The sequence below is a fragment of the Equus caballus genome, chromosome 2 (genome assembly GCF_041296265.1).
Source record: "Equus caballus isolate H_3958 breed thoroughbred chromosome 2, TB-T2T, whole genome shotgun sequence".
NCBI lineage: Eukaryota > Metazoa > Chordata > Mammalia > Perissodactyla > Equidae > Equus > Equus caballus.
This window is the reverse complement of record NC_091685.1, coordinates 119,545,663-119,563,174: the sequence shown is the minus strand read 5'-3', so window position 1 is coordinate 119,563,174 and position 17,512 is coordinate 119,545,663. Positions and strand designations below refer to the sequence as shown.

General features: G+C 36.3%; 1 protein-coding gene across 8 annotated transcripts in view; it reads right to left on the bottom strand.

Annotated features, from left to right (window-relative positions):
- ZGRF1 (zinc finger GRF-type containing 1) overlaps nt 1-17,512 on the bottom strand; it is a 71,410-nt gene that overhangs the window by 26,229 nt on the left and 27,669 nt on the right. For 7 of the 8 annotated variants that reach the window (XR_011436300.1, XM_023636728.2, XM_070259803.1 and 4 more), the window contains 9 exons: nt 17,176-17,278; nt 16,988-17,085; nt 12,293-12,416; nt 11,119-11,171; nt 9,453-9,591; nt 8,769-8,953; nt 7,340-7,536; nt 6,100-6,239; nt 1,320-1,463 (listed from right to left, as the gene is read on the bottom strand). Coding sequence is in view for 7 of the 8 variants with exons in the window: in XM_023636728.2 (XP_023492496.1) it covers nt 1,320-1,463; nt 6,100-6,239; nt 7,340-7,536; nt 8,769-8,953; nt 9,453-9,591; nt 11,119-11,171; nt 12,293-12,416; nt 16,988-17,085; nt 17,176-17,278 (1,183 nt within the window). In the remaining variant the exon portion in view is untranslated. The remainder of the gene's footprint in view (nt 1-1,319; nt 1,464-6,099; nt 6,240-7,339; nt 7,537-8,768; nt 8,954-9,452; nt 9,592-11,118; nt 11,172-12,292; nt 12,417-16,987; nt 17,086-17,175; nt 17,279-17,512) is intronic. The other variant, XM_070259805.1, reaches the window with a different exon arrangement.

The following is a 17,512-nucleotide window of genomic DNA, read 5'->3' as shown; positions in this document are numbered from 1 at the left end:
CATCCGCTGATGAAGAAAAACAACTGTTGTGAGTTAGTGCGTGGTGTGCTGCTTGACAGGCAGCAGTTCCTTTATCAGCGTAGCACCTTGTGCTGTACAGTGGCACTTGTGTAGTTTTTGAGCATTTTCTTGCATTTTTTCCTCAATTACCTTATAGAAATATATGGAAAAGTTAGAATGCTGATGTTGGTCAGGAAACAAATGCAGCAAATATGAAAATATGCATGTGAAAAGTGACAAACATTCACTTAATTAGGCTCTTATTGGACTCAAGCTGGTTGATTAGGTTTATTCAGTTCTCAAAGAAAAAATCAAAAGTTAAAAATGTATATAAAATACTTGAAATAAGTCATTAAATGCTGTATCTTTAATTAGTTATGGACCAAATTCAACCATAAGAAATTATTCCAGAGACTGAAATGTATAGAGAAGTCTATGGATTCATAGAACTGCATAGGGATTCAGCTTATTAAAGCCTTCTTTACTAAAAGAAAAATAAAGCTGGTAGCCTATACTGTCTTATTAAGAATTTCTCAAGGGGCTGGCCCGGTGGCATAGTGGTTAAGTTTGCACACTCCACTTTGGCGGCCCAGGGTTCACAGGTTCAGATCCTGGGCACGGACCTGGCCCCCCATCAAACCATACTGTGGCACCATCCCACAAAAAATATAGAGGAAGATGGGCACAGATGTTAGCTCAGCGACAGTCTTCCTCAAGTAAAAAGTGGGAGATTGGCAACAGGGCCACTCTTCCTCCCCACTAAAAAACCAAAAGGATTTCTCAAGGCAGATGATAAACTACTCTCAAAATAAAAATCATACCCTCCTGCTCAACAACTTGCAAAATCTTTTGCAAAATCTACAAGATGTTCTCAATGTAAAAGTAAATGATTTGCTACTAAATGTACCCTATTAGAATAACAAACCAAGAGAATTCAATAAACCAAGAGAATCAAAATTTGATGTAGGAAATTACTTGAGAAATTCTTATTTATATGTTTAATGTTTACATTTTTAAAAATCAAGTATATATCGTGTAAAAGTTAACTTTAACAAAACTTTATCAAAAATATTAAGTGAGGGGTCAAGATTTGATTCTAGTGTTAGCCCTCTGGGACTTGAACTGCAGAAATGTTCATATATCCAACTTTCACACGCATTTTCAGGAACACATTGTATACAACAGTAGGAAGTAGAGGTGAATGTTTTCATTGGCTTTAATCAAACAATCCCACACAAAGTTAGCACTCTTGCTCACAGCCTACTTCATGTCTATCATTCTTTTTTAATATAAATTAACATGGCCATGGTAATACTTACTGTTAGTGGGCCAATTAGAGGGGAAGTAACCTTTCAAAGGTAGTAGCTCCACCTCATTGGCAGATGACGGTCCAAAGAAAGCACTGCATGCAATAAAAGTATCCAGTTCAAAGTCTAGGGTTTTTGAAACAACCCAGAGATCATCTGAAACCACAAACACTGTCAAAAGGACCCAGAACTATGCTGAATCCCAACCTACTATGGATTTCTTAGATGCTTACTCTTACATTATTTCTCAAAAAACAAAATTGGTTACTATCATCTACAAGATTCCATCCGAACTAATAACATTTCATTTCCTTGTTTTTAACTCTATTTGTTTTATGTTTTTAAAGTTAGTTTTATAATTATTTAAAAAAAAAACAATGTCAGGGCCGGCCCAATGGCATAGTGGTTAAGATCACACATTCTGCTTCGGCGGCCTGCGGTTCACGGGTTCAGATCCCAGGTGTGGACCTAGACACCGCTTATCAAGCCATGCCGTGGCAGCATCCCACATACGAAAAACAGAGGAAGATTGGCACAGATGTTAGCTCAGGGCCAATCTTCCTCACACACACCAAAAAAACAAACAAACAAAAAACCAATGTAAATAAAGCAAAGAAGACAAACTGTAACTCATCTTTCTCTTATAAAACAGTTTTATAGCTACATCAGACTTACCCAAGGTAGAATATTAGTCTAAAAAGATGCTCTGCCATATAATGGTTTCCATGCTCAAATAAAGTTGGCAATCATGGACAGAATACAAGTTCTCTTGTCTATGGCCATACCACCCTGAACTTGCCCAATCTCGTCTGGTCTCAGAAGCTAAGCAGGGTTTGGCCTGGTTAGCACTCGGATGGGAGAATACAAGTTCTCTAAATGGACATCTAATTGACTGACGCTTCAGATTAATGAGTGTTCTCCTTTCTTTCTGTATAACGGGCCTACCCATCTCCACAGTATAGTGAGCACTGACGGCTAGCAGGCTACTTCCAGAATACCTGTGCACTATTTCTACCACCAGTTGAATTTATACTTACAAAAAGTCAATTGTATTTATTCTAAAACTTATTTATACCACAGTTGTATTTGTTATTATAATTATATAACTTAACATGTATTATTTGAACCATATGAGTATGAAGAAAAAATCGTTTTAAGAAAACTCAAGTGAATAATTTAGAAAGACTAAATTAAGATTTGCTAAAAGAAAAAACAAAAAAGAAAAACCACCACCACAAAACCTGCTAGGACCTAGAGTTTATATGTAACCAAACTATCATTCAAATATGAATATATAATAAAAATATTCTCAGACATTGAAGGCTTCGGGAGGTTTACTATACAAAGACCTACATTCCAAACAGTTTTTGATGAAATACATAAACAAGAGAGAAAAATCCAGGAGCTGCTAAAAGAAATACATGAAATAAAGGTAATTAAATACTTTGCACATATTTGTAGTCATCTTTTAAAAAGTAGTTGCATCCAAAAAAATGATAGAAAATAAATCCATACTAACCCAAAATTTACATTTTAGAATTGTGCTACTTAAAGCAGCCTGCCCTGAACAGTTTGTTAGTGGTCTGCAACCAGAAGCTCATGCTAGAATGTAATTCAACAAATCATAATGCCTCCTTCATTCAAGAGTCTTGCTGCAAACAAAACAAAAGAAAACAAAGCAAAACACAACTGAACAGTCTGCTTAGCGACACAAACGCTTTGCATTTAGGGAGCAGCTCCTCACCTCCTTCTGGGAACCAGTACCAGTTTGTGGACCAGACCAGCCTGCAGACCACCTTTGAGAAGCACTAGTCTAGATAACATCAACGTGCTGGGGGTGGGGAGAGTGAAGGAAGAGGTCAAAGGGGGAAAACAAGCCATGTGAGTACTTTCTAAGTTCTTGTCTTATTGCAGGGTAAGATTTAACTAACAATTTTTTTAAAAAACGAAAGGATTAAAAAGAGCATAGATAAAGTGGGATAAACAGAAATAACTTAAGATCGTAGAAAAATACCCAAGTATATCTATTATTATAATAAATTTAACTATTGGACTTATTCCATTTGTCAGTCAAATTTTTAAAATTCAGACATAAGCTGTTTATAAGGGACACACCTATAATACAAGATACACACAAAGCTGGAATGAAAAGATTGGAAGACTTATTGAGCAAACACTAGTCAAAACAAACCTCACAGAGCTATATTAATAACTAGATTTTAAGAAAAGACTATTATAAGAGATGGAGAGTCTCTAAATAATGATAAAAGTTTCAAGAAGCTAATAGCAATTTAAAATATATATGCACCTAATAAAATAACCTCAATATATAAGATCCAAAAAGTAATAAAATAGCAGGGAGAAAGCATACCATGGATGAAGCTACAGTAATTAAAACAGTGTAGAACTGGCACAATGATAAACAAACTGAACAACAATATAAAATTAATGACTCCAGAAACAGACCTATACTATTTTGAACTTGGTTATATGACAGAGGTAGAATTTCAATTCAAGAGGGAAAGAGAGATTAATCAATAAAAAATTATTATTCTAGCAAAACTGTTAATTAAAGAGAAAAAGATGAAATTGGGTCCATATCTCATACCATGTACAAAAAAACTCCAAAGGGATTGAAGATTTTCTCATGTACTATGCCATTACGAAAACCTTAAAAAACTCTAAAGAAGTAAAAAAAAATGTAAAAAACAAAACTTTATGACAATTAGTAGAAAATATAGGTGAATAATTTTAGACCTTAGCATAGGGAAAGATTTTTAAAATAAGACACAAAAAGCAATATAAAAAGAAAAAAAGACTAATAAATCTGACTATATTAAAAAATAATTCTTGTTTATCTAAAGATACCTTAAAGTAAGTGAAAGACATGATACAAACTGGGAGCAGACAGTCAAAATACATATGATCAACAAACAATTAACATGAAGAATATACAAGAACTATAAATAAGATCACAAACAACACAACAGTAAAATGGGTAAGAAGGAGTACATAGCTAACAAACACATGAAGCGCTGTTTAACATCACTGGTGAGCACAGAATTGCAAACTAAAACCACCATGAGACCCTTCACACGCATTTGAGTAGGCGGAGCCACATGACAGCAGGAGTACACACTGATGTAACCGCTGTAGAAAGCAGTTTGGCACTACAGCCTAAATCTGTATGGGGCATTTTCCCAGCCTGTAACACAGCATTTTCATTCCTAGGATTATATCTGAAAGAAACTCTTGCACATCTACAAGAGAGTATAAGAAGATTCAGAGCATACTGTTCCCAATGGCAAAATGCGGAAACCAAAATGACCATCAATGGAAGAGTGAATGAATGAACTGTGGCATATTCACAAAATAAAGTGTTAGACAGAAATCCAAACAAGTAATCTAGACTCTAGGTTTTAGACCAACATCAATAATACGTATATATTGCAGCAATATACTATTAAGTGAAAAAGATAAATTCCAAAAGATTACATCTAGAATTATATCATTTTAGTAACGTTAAAAAATAACTAAAAACAACATGACTAACAATAATGTACAACTGAAATTTCACAGGGTTGTAAACTATCATAATCTTAATAAAAAGAAAAAAAAGGGTGATTACACACATGTGTGTGGTGATAGATTGTAATTAGTCTTTGGGGGGGTGAACACGATGTAATCTACACAGAATTTGAAATATATTACGATGTACACCTGAAAGTTATATAATGTTATAATCCAATGTTACTGCAATAAAAATTTTTAAAAATTAAAGAAAGAAAGAAAGAAATAACTAAAAACTGGGGCCGGCCTCGTGGCATGGTGGTTAAGTTCACGTACTCCGCTTCGGTGGCCTGGGGTTCAAAGGTTCGGACCCTGGTCACAGACCTACACACCACTTATCAAGCCATGCTGTGGAGGCATCCCACACACAAAATAGAGGAAGACTGGCACAGATGTTAGCTCAGGGACAGTCTTCCTCAAGCAAAAAGAGGAGGCTTGGCAGCAGATGTTAGCTCAGGGCCAATCTTCCTCACAAAAAACCAAAAAACCTAAAAACTTAAAATTTGAAACACGATCTTGGAAATTCATTTATATACACCTCTATACAAAGGAAAGCAAGATGTTAATGAACACAGGGATCAAAATGCTAACTACCTTACGTTAGGAGAGACCATCAGTGGGGTTACTTTATATTAAATTCAGGCAGCTATAAAGGTACTGAATTTTGCCTTGGTTTGTGGACTCACACTTATATCATTTAAAATAACTAATTAAATAACTAAAGCAAACTAGGTAAAGATCAATGGCAAGAGTAGGTCATGAAACCAGAGATAATGATTAACCTAAATTAGTGTACTTAAGGTCCTTGGAAAAAGAATTTTTTAAGGATTTTACTTTCAAACATACAAAATTTGGGGTCCAGTGTCATCAAAGTGTGCAGACAATGACAGCAGTTATCAATAAACTCATTACATCTTCAGTTTATTTTTGATATTGGTCAAAGTACAGTTGAATCAATATACTGATTTATATGATGCCAAGAACTTACTGTGACTTTTTAAATAAAATTAAAGTTTTTGGTAGCCTTTAGTAAAGTTTCTTAAGAAGATAAAATTTTAAAATGTGCTTTTTACAAATAGTCTAATTAATTATACAGTAATTAACAATATATACTATTAAACCGTACTTTAAAAAAATCTCTTCAATAGAAAGAATTTACAGAGCTGTATATAACTGAGATACAAGGCTAGACTCAGTCAACAACATGATCAGATCAACTTACCTTTGCTATAAGTTGAAGAAATTTCCTTCCGACTCAGCTTAAGATAGAGTTTGCTTTTAGATTCACTATAAAATTCAGGATTTACAGTAGAAAACTTCTTTAGTTTGCCATACCGTTTTCTTTGAAAATCAAATCCCTTTCTGCAAAATGAATAAAAAACAAAAATAACTTTGAATATTAAGATACAAACTTTTTTATTGAGATATAATTGACATATAACATTGTTTCCTGTGTACAACATTATGATTCGATATATGTATACATTGTGAAGTGATCACCACAATAAGTCTAGTTAACATCCATCACCACACAGTTACAAATTTTTTTTCTTATGATAATAACTTTTAAGATCTACTCTCTTAGCAACTTTCGATACACAACACAGTATTACTAACTATAGCCACCATGCTCCACATTACATCCCTATGACTTATTTATTTTATAATGGAAGTTTGAAGGTACAAATTTTTTTTTAAATTTTAAAATACAGCACAAAAAGAAAAACAGGGTGTATGTTATATAATTTCATACATGTATACAAAATAAAGATGTACTGTGTCAAAGGAAGAAAACAGCAACCCTGATATAATGATCATTAGTTTTAAAAAAGATAGAGACAGGAAAGTATCTAAAAGATAGAGTACCTCAGTTTCTATAATTGTAAAATTGGAATAATAAATTATCCCTATTATTTCCATATCTTATAGATTATGAAGATGAACTGAAAAAATAAATATAAAGTGCTTGGAAGAGTCCCTGGCATATACAAGCTCCTAATAAATGTTGTTATTATTAAATTAGCATGCAAATGCTCATTATATTTACTCTTTTGGGTAATCCCACTTTTATAAGACATATTTCCAAATAGCAGCATTCTATTATCCTATAAACTGTGTAGTTCAGGCTTGTGAAGGACAACTACCTATTATCCTGCACTGATTAAAAACTATTCTTGTGGTTTGTTCAATAGGGTTTCACTTAGGATTGTGGCTATATACAAAAATTGTTAGAAAAATAGTATTCCTGCCAGTTACCCTGACATTGCTGACACTTCTTGATGTTTAGAGGGGGCCAAAAACAGCTCTAGGGGATTATTCCCATTTTAGAATTATAAAAACAGAGGTACTCTATCTTTGAGATACTTTTCCTATCTCAATCTCTTTTAAAACTGATGATAATTCTGTGAGGTTACTATTTTCTGATATAATTAGAGGCAATTATTTGGTACCATACAACATACCTCACCAAAAGCTGGCATTCCTCATAGAGGGGTATCTTTTGACTTCTTAAGTACAAGCCAATACTCTTTATATCAGTTAAAACCACGCTAGGTAGAGATTCTTCCTGTGTTAAATATCCTGGGGTCACTTCTTCAAGCCACTTGAAAAATTTACATCGGTCAGCTTTGGCTCCATCACAGGTATAAAAGAGGCGACCCTAAGGGGAAAAAGATAGAAAAATTTAGTAAGAAAAATAATGTTTTTATTTTTTACTGTTTTTATATTATGTATGTCAAGACGTTTATAAAGGCTGCTTGGCATTAATGTACTCCAATAGATTAGTCACTACACAACTTAATCTTCTTAATTAATTTAAACAATAAATTAAAATTTAAAACCACCTTCTTTTCCACTTATTTTCTCTTTATCAAAAAATTACATTATTCTGAGAATATAAGCTTATTTGAAAAATAAAATTCACTGTTTTTCTGATTTAAAATGTTCACTATAGACAACTGAAAGCTGCCCAGAAACAACCAGCAGGAACACCTTTTCCATTTCTTTCCAGCCTTTTCTCTCATTCACACAAGTGTGCATGAGCACACACATGAGGATACACACAAGTATAGTTTTTTTACAACAAAACTCAGATAACAACACATTTTCTACTCTATAACCTAACCCTTATACCCGACAACATACTATGAGTATGACAACCAAGTCATCAAATAATCTTAAAAAGAAAAGAAGACTTAGTGACTCTATAATATTTGATTCTATGATTATATCATTTATGAATTCTCGCTTTTGACAATTAAATTTAAATCCAAATTTACATACTCAACTAATGATGATGTAGAATGCTGCAAACAATGGAAGAAAATTCTATTATTATGAATGAACGTACAGTCTTACAAATCAGTACAAACCATCGATCAATATATATTTTACTAACTTGACTTCTCAGCAATAAAAATTAAATCAGCATCCTTTTCTATTCCCCTGGCCTTATCTGTTACTGGTACTGGGGATCACACAGTAGAGTAGTTTCAACCTTCACTTCCTTCAGGCTCATCTCTGCATTCTCTAAGCCCTCAGGCTGGGATATGATCCTTTCTCAGTGTTCTCACTGTGACTTGGGAATATCCCTCCTACTTTATCCATTACAGTATTATATAAAAGTTCCTTTAGTGTATCTCTCTCCATCTACTACTACACAATAAGTTCCTAAGCAACATGAAGGTTAATCATTTTTCTATCTTCAAACACAGATCATCTTTCAATAACAATTTATTGAGAGTTTACTATACGTCAGCTACTAACTGCTCAAGTAGAAGGCTCCTAATCAAGACTCACTCTTTAACTAAGCTTGTCATCAAGCAATAGGTACCTAACTTTTCATAAGACAAGTATTTGCTGGGGCAACGAGAGGGGAAGAGGAAACAATACCTTATTTGGACCTTCCTTTTTAACCATGACAAGTTTTGCAGGTTGATGATGGTGGCAGGATGGCACATTATTTTCCACATTTTTCAGTTTCTCTCTTTTTGATGATGTGTAAAATGATATGTCAACTTTTGAAAGAGCTTTGTGCAACCTTTGTGCTAATCCAAACAGCAATATATTTAGATGTTCTATAAAAAAGAGAAAGATAGATACAGATGAAAATTAAATACAAAATAATTCTGTTTGTATCACATATGTGCTGTTTGTTAGCTAAATTTGAAAACCTTTTAACAGAGTAAACCACAACCTAATAAAAATATCCATTTTTAAAAGGAAGTTTTGCCCTTGTGCAATAAAACAAACCATCAAAACTAATTATGCACCATACTTAAAATTTCCTACTTAACTTAACAAAACCATTTGTAACACTTACAGCTTAAAAAAAATGAAAAACTATAACTTGAAAAAGATAATACTATCATTTCCCACTTTTAAAACTCAATTTTGATCCGAAACTAGAATATAACTTACTGTCAAAAACTGGAGCAAACACAAGGAAAAGAACAAATCTCAAGTAGATAATTTAATATGAAAATTCACAATATAAGATATTACACTTTCTCACAGCAATACTACTTATATTAGGCAGCGATCAACCATAATAAAATGAAAAGATAACAGTCATACCTATGAGACAAGATGAAAAAATCTGTTTGTAATGAGCAGATGACTGAAAAACAGCTGGTATGTGAATCTGCCGTTGGGGAAGATAAGCAGATTTTATTTTCTGCCCACTTGGGAAGCATAGCTCAGAGCTATTTATTTCCTGAAATGGAATAATTCAAGTCATTATAATAACTCCAGAAAAATACTGTTTACTAATGAGTGAATTATTTTCTATACACATGTTTAAGAAAATAAACTTTCCTTTCGATTTCCAGAATCCTTGAAAATCATTTTCTAACTTTAAGTGAGAAACCAAATAGGGCAAGAATGACTCTGCATGGCACTATTAATCATAAATAAGACTGACTTTTCTTTGTTTTTTAAAGATTGGCACCTGAGCTAACAACTGTTGCCAATCTTCTTTTTTTTTTTTCTGCTTTTTCTCCCCAAATCCTCCCAGTACATAGTTGTATATTCTAGTTGTGGGTCTTTCTGGTTGTGCTATGTGGGACGCTGCCTCAGCGTGGCCTGACAAGCAGTGCCACGGCCGCACCCAGGATGTGAACCGGCGAAACCCTGGGCCGCCAAAGCGGAGTGCTCGAACTTAACCGCTCAGCCACGTGGCGGCCCCCTAGACTGACTTTTCCTGTGTGCCACTCAATTAGTTGTTAAATACTTTTTGCTAGGAAAAACTTAACTCATATGAATGGATCTCTATTTCTGGTTACAACTATAATAAGAATTGTTCACAACCAATATGTAGTAAGATGTACCTTTACCCAAATAATGATCTGATCAGCAAAACAGAGCCAACAGTGAAGAATGGAAACAATTACAGAATTGTAGTAGTGGAAGTGGTGGTGGACACAGTCAGAGCTGTAATTTATTAAATACCTATTGAGTGCCAGAGACTGCACCAGACACCCTCACTCAAATACGTAATTTCACTTAATCTTCACAACTACTAGGAAAGATTTTAAGTTAAAGAAGATGTGACTGTAGCTTGATTTTGGTAATGCTCTTGCTGAAATTCTGACAATAACTATTGGAAACAACGCACTGAGACATTGGTACCTTTTCTCACCTGTAAATCTCCTGTTTCACTATAGATGGAGCAGGCAGACTTTCCTAACACACTTTGAATTTCCTCAGTCTTAAAAATCTGCTTTAAATTCAGAGAAAGTGCTTCCCTTCTGGAAGCCAAATCCTGGTTGCTAGACTCCTGCTGCTGTTGGTGAAGCACGCCTCTCATCATTTGCAGATGCACGGGGCCTACAGAGCGCCCACTCACAGCACCACCCTGTCTCTCACCCGCGTCACTAAAGCGCATCCCGGGAACAGCCACAGCAAAGAAGCCATCTGTCACTTTCTTATCAAGTCTACTTGGAGTAGTCAAGCTGCCTTGGGGTACATTCTGATATTTCAGCCACTTGCTTTGAGTATTTATATTATCGAGAAGTGAAACATCCCCTGGAGTCACTTCCCTAGATTTTTTAGAGGAGGAAGTTTCACTGTGGTCCTCAGGCCCAAGGCTAAAAGAAAGAACCGCTGACGCGTGACACAGGTTGAACATGAGGGAACCAGAAGACTCTCGCCTGTCACCGTCGATCCCATGTGAACAAGAATCTAAGTCAAGTTGCCCATCAGCAGGTGGCAAGGTAACAAGTGGAACTCGGGTTCTACTTACTAAAGGCAGCCTTTGAAGGTTCTCATTCTCCAGAGAACTGGATTTTCTCATTACTGGAAAAAAAAAAAAAGGTGATCACCCAGGCTCTAGAAAACAGTGGCTATCTATACAAAAATGCAAAAAGTACCAACTTGCCTTGCAAAAAAAAGCAAACAAAATTTTATTTCCTTTTTTAAAACAAACAAAAAATTTACTAGTTTTAGTCTCAAAAAAATAAAGATTACAAAGCTTTAATTAATACACTCTGACACTTTTTTAAAGTTGACGAATTTGAAATTCTCTTTTCTTCTCCCCCTTAGCTAAGGATTTCCTGCCCCACCCCGCCCCCCCAATTACTACATTATATTTACATAACACTTAAGTTCTCAAAGTACTTTACAGCCAAAACGGGATTCATCTTTCTCATTTTACAGATGAGATTACCAAGGCCTAGAGGTAACAGGACCAGCAATTAGCAGAGTCAGGACGAGAACCCAAAACTAGCTTTTTCTTCTCAACTTTATATTCCCTCCCCAGAGACTGAAGTTCATGGTTCATTTACTTGACCATGTGATTGTAACTTCCTCTATATATTTATTACACTCATGAATTAATATGTTGACCTTCAGAGTAAAAATGATTTTTAGCTTTATTTTGATCTATTTCAAATTGACTTAATTTTGATCTATTTGATTTATTTTGGTATGTGAGAAGAATTCAATTCTGGTAAACATCTTATGGCAGATTTTGGCTGAGTTTTATAATTCCTTCTATCTGTCAGCTGCGTTAGTAATAGATATATTCTTAAAAATGCAAAAGCAATAATATTTGTTGAATAAATGAATGAATAACATCGCATGGGAACAATATAAGCTTAAAATTTTTATCTGACAATGCTACGGTTCCCTATTTTATAATAATGTACCCTCTGGACAGAGTTTCTATTTTGTTGGAAATAAACTCTGGAGACCACCAGGGAAGGCAGCAGAGCAGTAGGTAAGCCAATGGTATTCTTTTATAAAGTCTTAGGTCGTAATTCTAACAAGTCAATCAAGCAACACTGACAGAAAATTAAAACCTGGTTCCAAAATATTTTTAGTAACAATCTCTCAAATAAAAAACTTCATTTTACGCAGACAGACAGATATTAGAGCAATATGGTAACAACTGCCTAAGTTGAGAGAGTGAAGATCACCAGGTGAAGTTCTTGCTTTCAGGGACTCCTCAGAGAATTTTGGCATGACGTCTTCATCTCTTGAGTTCAAAGAAAAAGTAGAAACAGGACTTGATGTTGAGATCTTTTGTTCTGGTGATGTCACCTATCCAGAAAGAAGAAACAAAGCTATAGATCAGAATCTTCTTAGTGCATTTTCTCCCTCACTTTGAATGAATTCTAGTAATCTATATTGTAAAAACAATGCTTTCAAGCAGATTACGTAGAGCTATAGTGGGGCAAAGATTCTTCCAAAAGGCACAGGATAGAATAAACTCATTTAAATATTTTTTTAAATTTTTTTTTTGAGGAAGATTAGCCCTGAGCTAACATCTGCTGCCAATCCTCCTCGTTTTTTGCTGAGGAAGCCTGGCCCTGAGCTAACATCCGTGCCCATCTTTCTCTACTTTATAGGTGGGATGCCTACAACAGCATGGCTTGACAAGCGATGCCATGTCCGCACCCGGGATCCGAATCAGCAAACCCTGGGCCACCGGAGTGGAACCTGTGAACTTAACCGCTGTGCTACTGGGCCAGCCCCCAGAATAAACCATTTAAATCAATAATAATAGAAAGTGAAATGCAGAACACAAAGCCTGTTGGATTTATTTGAAATGGGCCACATTCTGATTTGGATTGATCTGGGTTATGGGGATGTGGTCCTGAAGATCAATTTCCAGTCTAAGGGGCTCGGGCTAAATGAGACCTCACATTTAGAAGCTGTGAAGGTAAAACTTCCTGCAGACCCAAGGACTGAACAACTCTCTCTTATGTCCTCAGGTCTAGGGTTTATCTATAGTTGACCTAAACTTCAAGACATTGCTCCCAAATGCAATGAACTTTTTTGATATATTCCAGACCTGACCAGTCATATTATTCACTATGTTATTCTCCTTAGAATAGTACTTAATTTTGTTGCTGCTTCTAGAAATTAATCACCTTAAAAATCTAATATGATGATCACATTTAATACACATATTTGGATGAGAATAGAATAAAAGAATTCAAGTTTGGAAGAATACACACCAAACTGTCAAGAGTGGTTTCTAATGGGGGTGGGATACGGGGGAAAGGTTTTTTTTTTTTTATTTTTTTTATTTTTTTTATTTTTAAAGATTTTTATTTTTCCCTTTTTCTCCCCAAAGCCCCCTGGTACATAGTTGTGTATTCTTCGTTGCGGGTTCTTCTAGCTGTGGCATGTGGGACGCTGCCTCAGCGTGGTCTGATGAGCAGTGCCATGTCCGCGCCCAGGATTCGAACCAACGAAACACTGGGCCGCCTGCAGCGGAGCGCGCGAACTTAACCACTCGGCCACGGGGCCAGCCCCCGGGGGAAAGGTTTTTACGTGTAACGTCGTACTCTTCTGAATGGTTTGAACTTAAGACGTGTTTGTGTATTTTTTTTTGAGTAAGTCACAATACAGATAAAAAGTTTATATATAAATTTTAAAACATTTTCTTGACTAGCCACTTGGTTCCAGGTGCTGTGCTAGGAGCTAAGGATGAGACGATGAATACCCATGGTCCCTGCACTCAAGGAATTCAGTCTAGTAGAAGAAACGACGAAACAAATGGGAAATTACAATTCAATCATCACGTAATAATAGTTTTGCTCTATTATCGATTCTTACTGTGTGCCCAGGACTCTTCCAAGAACTTTCTATTTTTTAACTAATTCGATCCTTACCACAACCATATGAGGTGGTACTCTCATTTTCATTTTACAAGTGAGGGAACTGAGAAACAGAGCAGTTAAGCAATTAAATTTTTTAAATCCATCCAGCTTATAAGCATCAGAGTTGGGATTCAAACCTAGGCAGTCTAGACTGTATTGCCCCGTCAATAAAAATAACAACAGGCAATCGTTATTGAGTGTTACACCCTCTCCGCACAGCACAGTCTCTACAAACCTGCCAGAGTACTCTCTCAATGTAAACTCCATCATTTCCCTCCTCTCTTTACAACTCCAATGGTTCCCAGTCTCTCCCAGAGAACTAGAAGGCTCCTACCATGTCCCTGGAGCCACCCTGCAAGATCAGGCCCCTCACTTCCTCTCTGCCCTCACTTCTCACCTCTCCCTTCACTCCTTCACTCACTCCATGGCAACCTCCAGGCTGTTCTACAAACTGGCCAGCATTCTCCTACCTCAAAACCTTTGCACTTGCTGTGCCCTGGGCCTGGAATGCTCTTCCTCCAGATATCTGTATGGCTCTCTCTCGCTTCATTCAGTTCTCTACTCCAACGTCATGCTACCAGAGAGGGCTTACTTTACATGTACAAACTAGAACTCCACACCCATCTGCACCCTCTACCCCCACACAGCTGCAGGTTCTCCACAGCACTCACAACCCTCTGAGGCACTATATGCTGACTTGTTCACTGTCTGTCTCCTTTCACTAGAATGTAAGTTCCACAAGGGCAAGTCCTCGCCTGCTCATTCACAGGCCAACCTCTAGCACCAAGAACAGTGCAGCCCATGGTAGTAGCTTAAAAAATATTTAATAAATGAGTGACTAACAGACTGACTAAATACGCTAATCTTTCTAGGGAGTTTTCCACACACACTGACTCCACTTTCTTACCTCTCACTCACTACTTAATACACCCTAAACCAGTTTCTACCCTCACTGTTTCATTGATACTGCTCTTGACAAGGTCACGAACGACCTCCAAATCGCCAGATGGCCATGTTTCAGTCTCATTTTATTGGATGTCTCCACAATAACTGACATAACTTACCCTCTCCCCTTCCCAATTCTTGAGGATGGTATATAACACACTCCTCTCCCACACTTTCTTTAAATCCATTTTCAGAGCTGTAAATTTTACTACGTGCCAGTGACTATACACACGTCTCCTCTGAACCAGACCCATGTACCCAGCTTCTTACTTAACATCTCTCCTTCACTGTCTCACAGGCACTCCTTCTCTGTTCCTATATACTCACCAAACCTGTTCCTCCCTGCTGTGGTCTGAATTGTGTCCCCCTAAAATTCATATGTTGAGCCCTAACACCGAGTGTGACTGAATTTGGAGGCAGGGCCTTTAAGAGGTAATAAAGACTAAATGAGGTCCTAAGACTGGGGCCCTGATCTGACAGAATTAGTGTCCTTATAAGATGAGAGGTCTCTCTCTCTTTTTCTCCATGTGAACACACCCAGCAAAGGCCATGTGAGGACATAGTGAGAAGGCAGCCATCTGCAAGCCAGGAAGAGTCCTCACCAGAAACCAAATTGGCCAGAACCTTGATCTTGGACTTCTAGCCTCCAGAATTGTGACAAAATAAATTTGTTGGGTCAGCACCTATCCTATGGGATTTTCCTATGGCAACCCTAGTAGACTAACATTCCATCCTACTCCACTCAGTGCAAACCACCTCAGGCCACACAACGGTTAAGTTCGAAAGCCAGGAGTCTTTTTCCTCCCTGTCCTTCACCCCACTCTCTCTACACCCAATCCAGCAACATCCATGCTGCTACCTCCCAAATTTATCTGAAACTTATTTATCAACTCCGCTGCACTTTCACTGCACGGTCCCTACTTCAAGTCACTACCATCTGAGGCTCCTCTTAACTGGTTTCCCCGCTTCTGCGGCAGTGCCCATCCCATTGAATCCATCCTCCACACAGCAGCCAGCAAAACCTTTTACAAATGTAAATTAAGTCAGGTGACTTCCTGCTGAAAACCCTTCAGTCACTTCCCAGTGAAACAGAGAACAACATCAAAGCTCTTCACCCGACCTGCAGGACTCTTCTGTCTGGTCCCGCTCACTTTTCCATCTCATTTAATTGCCACTTTCCGTGTCACTCATCACTAGCTGGCTGCTCTGGCCTTCTTTCACGTTCTCACCCAACCCTTTCCAATCTTAGGGTATTTACACTTGTTTCTCTGCATGTTATGTTCTTCCCTCACTGCTGCCATAGCTGCAGGAACCTTCCTAATCACCCACAAGGCAGATTTCCCCTGTGATTTCAGAGTACTTTCACAGCTTTCCTACAGTGCAATTTCTTCTCTTGATAAATATCTCTCTCCCCCTGCTGGCCTTAAAAGGCAGAGATCATACCTGTTTTGTCCATCACTCTGCACCCAAGTCTCACAAGTTCCTGACCTATAGAAGGCATTCAATAAGTACTGTTGAATTCCTATTTACTCGTGAATTTTATATTTCACAGTAAAATTTCATTGTCTATTTCACACACGTTCCACACATTTCTCATTAAGAGTATATCTTGGTATTGCATATCATTTGTTACTATTGCTGGGACTCTTTTTCTATTATATTTTCTAACTGATTTAGGAAAACTATTAATTTTTCAATTTTATCTTGTTTTCAGCTCCTTTACAAAGTTCTTAAACTTCTTATTTTTACTTGATTCTTCTAACTCTATTTCTTCCTTTCTAATTATGCATGTTCTTCATTTCACGTCATATTGCAAAAATCAAGATATCTTCGAATAACAAAGAAGATAGCAGTATTTGCATTTTGTTATTTATTCTAACAGAAATTACGCTGCCATTTCATCACTAAAATAATATTAGTTGTTGATAAACTTTCTTGATCCATTTTGAAAAATCATCCAGTTTCAAGATTTTTATCTTTTCAGTTTTTGATAGATTCCTTTCTTATAAGACTACCAAAATTTTTCACTCTCAACTATTAAAACTTTGTTTATTATACCTTATTTGCTTTCCATGAAGTCCTTTCTGCTGATTTAAAATTATAATCCAAATGATGATATGAACATTCTGAATCTTTAGAAGAGAAATCTAAAATTGCTGTGGGGAAAAAAAGCATGGTCTTTACATAACAGTTTGTTCAATGTCAAATAACTTTTTAATGTTATATTTTACTCACAATTTACTTACAATCATTTTCAATTGAACCCTTATTAGACTCAGCCATCACTTGAAAATTGTCTTCAATGTTAAAGCTAGTACTTCCTTTTGGAAAGTTTTCTTCATCTGGGAACTAGATAACAAAGATCCATTTACCAGTTTATTTAGTAAAAAATAAAACTGTGTGTGCACACCTATATCTTTGTCTATCTGTATGTTTTATTATCTCTCTCTCTCTCTCTCTATATATATATAGACACACACACACATACATACAGTTTATGGTTACAACTTGAGAGAGAAAAACAGAAATAAATATGTTATGGAGCCAATTCTATTCAGGGAAAGCAAAGTACATAATTTTCCA